Here is a 10507-nt window from a genome sequence, read left to right as displayed (position 1 = left end):
TGGAAAATATTTTTTTGGCTACAACTCAGAAAATGTTATATGGGTGTCATTTGGAACAACATGGGGTGAGTAAATGACAGAATTTTCATTTTTGGGTAAACTATCCCTTTAAGGCGTGGTCCATGTAGGCCCACATAGAATGTTTTACAATTTCTACATGGATCTGCTGAATGGATTTTAAATGCAGTAAACCGAGAGTGCTACACTCTTTTAGAATGATCAAATTAGCCAAATGTGGCAAGGGATGTGTAGAAACTGAATGATGGCCATTTAGATTTGGCAGAAATCTCTGGATATTCCATGCGGGTATAGTCTTATATGAACAAATCTTTACCAAAGTACCCTTTTTGTTACAGCAACATCATTTAAATGAACTTTTCTTAATGTCTTCTCGATGGCTTCACATTAACGAGATCCGATGGTTTGTGTTGTGGACAAACTGGCTCATTAAAGCACATTTGCCCAAAACTGAGGTCAAATTTGACTCCGTCCTAGGAGAGCTCCCAATGAAGTGGCAATCAAAACATGTGGCGGCTCGCTCCCAGGTCTCCGATGAGGTATGGCGCCTGAAACGAGGCGTAGCAGCTATGCAAGGTCCATGAGGTGGGAAATCACAGAGCAAGATAATCAACAAGTTCAGTTCCGCTATGCTCTACCGATCGACAACAAATCAAATTTATCCCTCACTCGGTTTCAGATTTACATAGGAGTATTTACACTATGGACAGGTCGTTAAATGAGCTGATATGTTTGTTCAATATGCAGAGTGACCGAGAGAAATAAGCAATGTTGTTTATGGGGCACTGGATCCATATACTGTAAATGTGTAAGATCTTGCTCGTTAGCTTACTCTAACTCTTTTCTAGTAAGTATAAGGAAAATAAACTTGCTTTTGTCATTTCATAGAACATATTTGTGCAAAAAAACAAAACATCTCTGTGAGCTAATCTTTGTAAAGAAATTCAAGTTAAAGACAACATTGCCGAACACTGATATGAACTGAAATATTGCACACAGACAGAAGTAAACGGGTTTATAATATTGGCACAGCGCGAGTGTTGAATCGGACACAAGACTTCTCTTTTTTGTTTTCTGAATTCATGACATAAACACTTTTTTCCCAAAGAGTCCCACAGGCTTGTTATTGCAGCACTTTTTTCCCCTTTTTTTAATGTTTTGTTTTCTTTAGAAAAGAGTTTTATTGGTGGCTATTCACTGAGAAGAGTCTTCGAGTGCATTTTGGCAGTACGGTGCGTCTGTTGCAGGTGGGCAGACAGACATGGGGGCAGACGGCAGGTGAACGGGAGGTCCGTGCGTTACATGTGACGCGTGCCACTCCGTCAAGATGGTCACATGCCAGAGGCTCCCAGGCCCATGCTGGCCGCGTGGCTCATGCACGGCAGCGTCTGCACAGCTTTGGGGAAGTCATGTGTGACAATCCGCCCGTTCTCCCCGCCGCTACCGTTCCCGCTCATCCTGGTCAGCGTGGAGCAGCGCATGGCGTCATTGATGGATTGCTGGGATGGAGACACAACAGCGTTAGACAGGAATACGGAAATACGCGCAGGACTGTTTGAAAGATGCTAATTTTTAGTAGGAGACATTAAAAGATGATTTAAGCATCTGCCTAATGGAGTATGCACATAAAATGTTTTGCCATGTGATGACTGGATAATTAGTTAGACAACATTTGTGAAGTGAACTAATCTGCAGACCTATGCCAACAGATTTCCATCTTTTGGGTTTCCTGACTGTAATTGATCAGCATGGTGGCTCGGGGGGGGGGGGCATCTGTTAGCAATGCAAACAGATGAAACACTAATAAAACTTTTCCGATAATGATGCATTTTGGGAAACAATCCAATATTAGCCATATTGCTATTAAATAACATTAGCTCTACCAACCTACCAATTCCACAACACAGGCTCATTGGGAAAACGTGCCAATCTGTACAAAACTCCAAACACGTACCAATACATACAATTCACTGCAGTTTCCAGCTGAAACATCCATTTGTGGCAATAAAACAGTGACAAATTGTATTACTTTTTACACATTATCAATTAATAGACTTATTTTTGTGTGGTTCCTTGCACAATACTATGTTATTACCGTAACTGTATTAAAATGTATTAAAACTAATACTTTTTAACAGTTGCATCACAGAACCAGCTCCATATACAGTATAGCTTTCTTGTAGTAAACTTGCTCAGTAGCTCACCTAGTAAAGTGTTACACTTTGGATTTTTTTTTTTAAATTTGTAAATAAAAATTATTGGGAGTATGTTTTACAAGAATATACTATTTTGGCCTTTCTTCTTCAAAATTTCAGTGTCTTTGTAAATATTTCCAAAATTTACTAGCTATTACATTGTTTCAATGTAAATCCTATACAATTTTTTTTTTCAGTGTAGAAGCAAGCTAAAATGGCATTCTTTCAACAAAAGCACTGTTATTTTATTTAAAATCAGTTTGGTTTAGGGTAGCATGTAGTATGTCAGTATGTAGTATTTTCAAACGTTGTAGAGCATTAATTAATGTCAAACTGATGCAATACATACAGCAATCAGTGTAATAAAAACACTGCCAGATTCATCTTTATCTGTCTCTGATAAAACTGAATGCTTATTTAGCGACACTCACTGGACATTTCACTTTGAAAGTGACGCAAAACATGCAAGAAGCTGCAAAATATTTTGCAGAAATGTCGCCACTGGCACGTTTTTTCCAATGAGCTTGGGTTGCAATTCCTTGCTTTACTATCCATAACTGTACTGAGCAATTGCGTTCAAAATGATTTGCTATGGGAACGACCCGTATTTGCATTAAAGATGTTTTGAGGGCTAATGCTGTTGTGTTGTCAAGTTTTAATTGCTTGGCTAATGCTGTTGCATTGTGCCCCCCAGGACCACCGTATTTAGGCCCTCAAAACCAAAGCTGACACTGCAAAGCATCTCTGACATGTGGGCAGACAATAAACAGTCTTGATAGGCGTGTAACACGAGCTTAATTTGCTACGGCGGTGTGGAAGTGAGAAATGTCATCGTTTTATTGCTGCAGTTGTGAAGAGCAATCCGCTATTGTAGTCGCATCTAGTGGGCCTGAAACCAAGGCTAATGATGTGTCCCTTTAAATCGCATTTTTCCAATCTAGGAATGATTTCATTGCCCTACACTTCAGCGCGTTGGGGGATGAAGTTATACACCTGATGCAGACTAATTAGTTCGCCTATAATGACTCAGATTCCTGTTGCCTAATATGAAATATGGACAGCTGTGAAATGTGATTCCTGTCAACTGAATTAACAAAGCAAATCTATATTAATCTTTGCTATTATAATATTACACGAGTGTGTAATACCCATCTAAACTTGTTACAAATCCTACTTTGGGTAATTGCCTGTCATAAAGATACTATTACAAAAATCACACTGAAGTATCTATATGTGCAACGGATTACATTTATTGGGGACCTTTTTTTGCAATGGGATTTCTTTGATTTGTCAGTCTGGCCTGTTAGGGAAGCTTGTTTCTGCCATAGGATAAAAAAAATAGATGTAAGATGTAAATTCAGAATTCTGAGAAAAAAGTCAGAATTGTCAGTTAGAAAGTCGCAATATTTTTTATTTTTTTTTATTCCACGGTGGGAACAGGCTTCCGTAGGCCTGTAGATTGCTTGTTTATGATGGATACTTTTAATCAACTATGCATTAGCAAAAGTACGTCAGGTAAGATCTGACATGGGTCTTATTGTAAAACAGGAGCACATGAGCTGACTGATGCATAATCATGAGTCTAGACGGACTATTTTTGGAGTCATGGTGGAAAACAGAGACCTGCAGTGTCTCCGGGGAACACTTGCTCTGTTTCATGAATGAACAGAGACACGATGTGTATAAACAAAGCTCTTGTCTATGGACAGAGCGGCTAGCGGACAACGGGAAACTGAGGGAGAGAGAAAGAAATAATGAGAGATTAAATTAGGAGTATTAAATAGGGCTGTCAAGATGTAGTCTGCATGTTTGCATACACTAACAATTAAAAATAAATTCTAAAATAAAAATTATTTATAATATAGTAATATAAAAATAATGACTTAAATATTAAAACATGAATAAAATACTGTCTATTAAATTAAATAATATATTAGATTTGGGGACATTTTTATCATATATATTTTGATTAACATTATTAAATAATCATATTGAAATATTTATTTGACTTATTTTATAATTTTTATTTACAAATTTACATTTTTGACAACCCTACTGTTAAAATAGGAGTGTAAGAGACAGAGATAGAAGAGGTGAGGAGAAACGGATGATATTGAAAGTGGGCAGCAGAAGCTTTGAATCTGGCAACGGTTAGATGGGGGGCAGGTTAGGTTGCTACGTGGGCAGGATGTGGCCTAGTTCTCCCCAGTACTCGAGGTTCCTACCCCAGAGTGCTTTATATCTTAACAGTGTCGGCACCGTACAGGCCGTAACTCTGCAGCTCAGTGTAGCTGCTCTCTAAGGCGGTGCAGTGAAAGGCCTGAGCGGCCCGCGCGGACACCTTCATTCTGTGGGACTCTGTTCTGGACTTGTAGCAGAACTCCACTAGGGCCACCAGCATGGCCAGACCCAGTCCACCGATCAGAATGTAGAAGACCCCAGCCACATTGCTGAGGCTAAGAGCACTGGTCTTGTCCTACAGGAGAAGGAAAAATGTCTTAGATGAGAGTTACTGGATAAAATTGTAACAAATTCACACAGACAAAGACAATAGACACATTCCTATACATTCCATATACACGTTTATGCATTCATCCAAACATCCAAACATATACATTGAATATAAAAGCTAATATCTTGAATAACGTGCAAAAAATACTGTGGCACCAAATGTAGTGCTATAATCATTTGCTTAAAATGTTTCCTGCTCCTTTGAGTATAAAATATCATGAATATAAATATTTAGTTTCTGTTTTGCTAAAACAATCATTTTTTTTGGACTGCTGAACTTGCATTATTGCTAAATGATATTCATAAAGAAATATTCATTGTGAAACATCCAATTATGTTAACTTATGTAACCAATATCATTTTAATAATAAATACTAGTATTAAATACTAATAATATCATTCAACATTAATACTAAATGCTATTATAATATTAACTAGTACATAAAATTATATAAATGTTAATACAATTAAAATTAATATATAAAAATAACTAATATTAATTTAATAATTATATAAATGACTGGTAACTACTATAGGTTAAATGCATGTTAAAATATTGAACAAATTGTCATTTGTAGTTTGTCATATTAATTTAAAATGAGTAAATTTATTTACTAATAAATTTACAAATTTTACTAAATAAATTTACTAATTGTAAATTAAATTTAATTTACAATTACGAACCTGCATTCATGCACTGACACAGGGAGTCTATGTCCACCTTCGACTTATTTTTCACTTATTTAACCTGCTAATTAGCATCTTCATTAATTTACACGCAACTAAACAATCGCATACAATATCACAGCTGCAAATGATGATATTAGTGGTTGGCACCCATGCAGCCCAGGTCATTAATCTAAGGAGATTTGAATTTGTACTTAATCAAAGGTGATATAATGACAGTCTTGGTGTGGAACCGGTTCTCTAAGAAAGGCAGATAAGGGAGGTGTAGTGTCGTCTGTGTGTGCCATGCAGGTGGGTTTGGTGCGGTGGGGGTGTGTGTCGGCTGGGGCCTATGATAGCACAGACAGCTGTCCACTGGGTTTGCATCCAAATACATGCACACTCCAAGGGCAGACAGGAGGGAGAACACAGGCTGAGGACCACAAGGGAGGCTTGACTCTTACAGATGATCAGAGCAATATGACCAGTCTCTCTCCAGAGCTTCATTCAGACCACCAGGCTATTTTAAACAAAGTGAGTGTATTATACAGTGAGTCATCCAGTCTATAATAATGGCCTTTCTCTTCACAGCTCCTAGAGCTAGACATACTATTATGTACACTTTAATTAATAATATAAAATTGATCAGATTTAAGGTGTGTATATATATGCAAAAGGGAATTGGAAAAAAACTGTCAGCATTCAAAAAAACTAGGGAGTCATAATAAGTCAAAAACTTTTTAGAGTTATCTATCTATCTATCTATCTATCTATCTATCTATCTATCTATCTATCTATCTATCTATCTATCTATCTATCTATCTATCTATCTATCTATCTATCTATCTATCTATCTATCTGTCTGTCTGTCTGTCTGTCTGTCTGTCTGTCTGTTATGCTCATTTTTAAATGTGTACAGTATGCTACGGTTTATTTATTTACTTGTATGCTATTTATTATTATGTTTATTATTTTATTTATTTTCATTTTGATTCATTGTGGGAGAATTTTGCAATTGCATTAAGTTCTTTGTTAATGCTTTGTAAAAATTACAAATAAAAACAAAAATAAAATAAATATTAAGCAGCATAACTATATTCAAAATTGATAATATTATGTTTCTTAAACACCAAATCAGCATAACATGTTTTCACACAAAATGTAATAAAATAACAAAAGTTTAATAAAGCAAAAATGCAGTCTCTACTACCAAAATATGTCCTCTGGCTTCCCAAATGAAAGAATACAACCCTGGAGAGAGAGTAAGAGCCGCCCATGTCCAGATTCCTAACTGAACCTTCTGGAAGGGTACTGAGAAGTCTAAACTGAAGGGAACAGAGCAGGACCAAATATGTGAACTGACCTTTCTTCCGGCGTCCTTGCTTCCACACTCCCCCTTATCGTACCACCATTTGTTTTTCAGTTTGTCTAAGACGGCTTGCTCACTGAGTTTCAACACCGCTAGGTTAACTGGGATTCTTCAACCAGGAAAATAACATAAATAACATTATCCATGTTATCTTATGTTATTCAGCACACATTAAACACATACCCATCAATATCAACTCAACTGTTCTGTTTCTTTTTCTTTTTTAATTAACTACACACACATATCAGAAACATGTTGGTAGTTCATCGTAAAAGTGATATGGGTTAATACTCCATCTAGCGATGCTTCCTTGCTCCCTGCTGCAAGATGTGTATTATTATATCACTTTGGGTAACCGGCAGACCGCAAACACTCTGCCTGGAGTAACGTGAATGTGGTCGGCTATTATTGACCAGTTGCCATGATAAGCCATAATTTGTATATAAAATGTACTTGCTATTTCTTAATCAGCCAAGATGTGTTAGTAGTAAGCTCAATTTAGGCCAGATTGTTTTGGTCTAGAGTGTTTGGTCGGCGTGAGTTGCCGGTTACCCCCCCATGGTAGTGGTGGTTTTACCCGCTGGGTTTGTCACATTGGGGCTGACCTTGGAATCACCTCCTCCGCTGCCACACTCTCCTTTGTCGTACCACCATTTGTTTTTCAATTTGTCCAACAGGCCTTGTTCATTCAGTTTTAACACTGCCAGGTTTACTGGGTTTCTTGAAACGATAACGAAATAATATTTTGGTCAGTGTCAGCCCAGATAAACCATTTCAGAGACAGCGTGATGGAAGAACAGACTCAGACTGGTTTGAACACAACAGCCACTGCTCTATGTAGGTTGGAATGTTAAATGCATGGCATTCGCAGTGGTTTTGCCTGAGTCTGTTTATAAAGTATGTTAACATGTGTATTAATGGAAAGCAATGCTTTTGTTAGTGGCCTTTGTGAAAGACAGGTTTTATAAAGCCAGGAACAAGACTTCTTTAGATAGAGGAGGAGAAAAAAGATGTCCTTAGATGTCCTTAGTGTTTAGTGTCCACTTTTGGCTCTTCCCTTTTGGGGAATGTAACATTGTGAATCGAAAACAACAGTCTGGAGACATTAGATGAATTCTTAAAGGGATAGTTCATTCCAAAATAAAAACTCACACTTAGACTAAACTCTTTTATTCTTGGATCCGTCAAATACAGACGGATATATGTTAGACAGAGTATTCACGCAAACAATGGAAGCAAATGGTGACCAAGGGCTGTCAAAATACAAAACGTATCACAAGAGTAGTTAAAACTCTATGACTGCGCACTATATTCCAAGTCTTCAGAAGTTGTGTGTTGTCACAAATCTCATTTGTGCAAATGGTTTGAACTACAGCTCTCATAACTAGCATAGTTTCTTGTTAGTATAAAATGTGGATTTCAACAAGTTAATAAGTTAACATGCAATAAAATCCATGTCTGTCATTCATATATGACATGAATGTGTCATTTTTGAGGAGTGCGAATGTGTGTGTGACTGTCTGCTTAATATCTGCTAACACTTTATTTTGATGATCCCCAACACACATTCTACTGACTAAAAGTAACCTTGTAAGCACGTTGACTTATTCTACTAACCCTAACCTTAAAGTCTACTAATACTCTATTAATACTCTAATGTGGTCTAGAACCTGGAGGATTGCATTAGAGGTATTCTTAGCCCCAGGCGTCATGCCCATGGACTAAACTTGTGATGCATAAGGCACACAAAATGGGAAACACTGGTTTCGAAGTCGTCATCTGATTGGTTGGATTCTACAGGATTTCTTTTGATACGTGTCTCACATTCTTTAAATGTCTGCTTAGAAACAAAGCCATTGTGCCACCAAAACCTCCTTAAGAAAGCAGTTGTGTTTAAAATTGTGACAACAAGCACTTATCAGGATCAACTAAACGCTGGATTTTCAAAAGTATGTCAAGTTCACATCACTATTGTTGCAGTAAACTAGCACAACGTTCTGGAATGTATAATTTATTAGATGCATGTCACATAGACTGCATTTATGGTGATTTTTGTCAGTTTTGGAGCTTGGTTAGCATTTACTTTCATTGTTTTGAAAGGAGCAGCATGAACATTATACTAAAGTTGTCTTAGCTTACCATTATTTGACCAACACGATAGTAGATGATTTACATTTTTTGACTTTAATCCCCCTGCCCCACATGAGTGATATGTGGAACCACATCTAAAGTGATTATATCTTCATCTCTTTTCATCTACTCTTTCATTCTCAGGTCTTGAACACCCCATACAGTTCACAGGCACAAACGTACATCTCCTCGCGACCCATGTAACCGACTGGTCAATCTGCGTCGCAAGCAAATGTCATGTGCAGCTCTGTATGTGTAGGAGAGTGATTCTCTGGCTTGATAAAACCCAGGAATTCTTTCTAATCCCAGAAGTACCAGACAGAAAGAAGTCAGAGAGTGTCTCAGGAATGAGGAACAAACAGCTACATTCAGTTTGATGAGCATTTGCTTCAGGAGGTGGCAGTGCTTTGGGTGAGATGATTTTATTGACTAAACTCAGAGAATGGGCACAGATGGATAGAGATAAAAGGGCACACACATCAATCTTTAGGGCTGTCGCATCTTGACTACAAAACAAACCGATTTAAGGTATCAGTTGGAGATAAGACAAGGAAAATGTGGAACAGCTGTCGAAATGCACCAAAACAACTGATTATTTCTTCAGTCAGTAAATTAACCCATAAAACACAAAGTGAAGTAAGAAGTAAATCAAGTTCAAAAGCTCAATTAACATCATCTTAGTTAAATTGTTCATTAAAGCATGATGAGGCTAGCAGACCGTAACACGTCTGCTAGTGAGATAGTGATCTCAAAGGCTCTGATCAGTGTCATTAAAGCTACATTTACATTGTAATGGCTCATGCACAGATCTCACATCCAATTTTTTGTCCTGTTGTTTGCATCAGTTCACTTGAGGTTTACCCGAGATTTTACATTAACTGTGAAGATGCTTTAAAAAACGATTTAAATGTTGCATTTAAAAATTATTTATCATCTTGTTCATTTTTATTATCAATTTATGATAATAAATCAATCAGATTTTTCTAATCTTACAATCTTGAAATCTCAAAAAATTAATGTAGAAATCAATGTATTTTTCACAGATTAGGGAATTAAATTATTTAAAAGCATTTTAATTTTCACAGATAAGATAAGATCCAAAAAGTTAGGTGTTTTTGCACCTAACAATATTTGATCTGTGCCAGATGTCTATAAATAATAAAGTTAATTGACTGTGTAAAAAAAAAAATTGCGGCAAAAAAAGTTTAGTGAAAATACATGGAACATAATGGTATATTTTGACAACTGCACCACATGGTTAGTCCAGCAAATCATAACTTAATCTAGATGTTCACATAAGATTCTCAGTGTCTACCAATTTTGACAGAGAGAGCAAAATCTTCCATTATCTTCCACGTTATGGAATCACGCAGTATATGCCTATATACCATATAGCGGTACATGTAAACACGTGTCCTTATGGGAGTCGCTCTCTCTCAAAATCAGATATACACTGCACAACTGGTAACTCACCAGAGAGAGAAACACATTTGTGAATTCATTTCCAAGCCTCTTTCACTCTTGCTGTCACAGTAATGACTAGCTAGTATTGAATTTAATTTGAGTCCTGCCCTATAGGTGGCAAGATGGAAGTCAGTCATTTACATCTTGTATCCGA

At 36.9% G+C, this 10507-nt stretch overlaps 1 protein-coding gene across 1 annotated transcript in view; it reads right to left on the bottom strand.

Moving 5' to 3' along the window:
* Window positions 1–1349: 1349 nt before the first annotated feature.
* Window positions 1350–10507, bottom strand: part of LOC306883073 (glutamate receptor 1-like) — a gene marked incomplete at both ends in the record, with an annotated part of 67018 nt that continues 57860 nt past the window's right edge. Inside the window, 3 exons of the mRNA XM_079438153.1 lie at window positions 1350–1517; window positions 4555–4689; window positions 7365–7479. Coding sequence (XP_079294279.1) covers window positions 1350–1517; window positions 4555–4689; window positions 7365–7479 — 418 coding nt within the window. The remainder of the gene's footprint in view (window positions 1518–4554; window positions 4690–7364; window positions 7480–10507) is intronic.

This window comes from Barbus barbus, assembly GCF_936440315.1.
Source record: "Barbus barbus genome assembly, chromosome: 17".
Lineage (NCBI taxonomy): Eukaryota > Metazoa > Chordata > Actinopteri > Cypriniformes > Cyprinidae > Barbus > Barbus barbus.
This window is presented reverse-complemented; position numbering and strand designations above follow the sequence as displayed.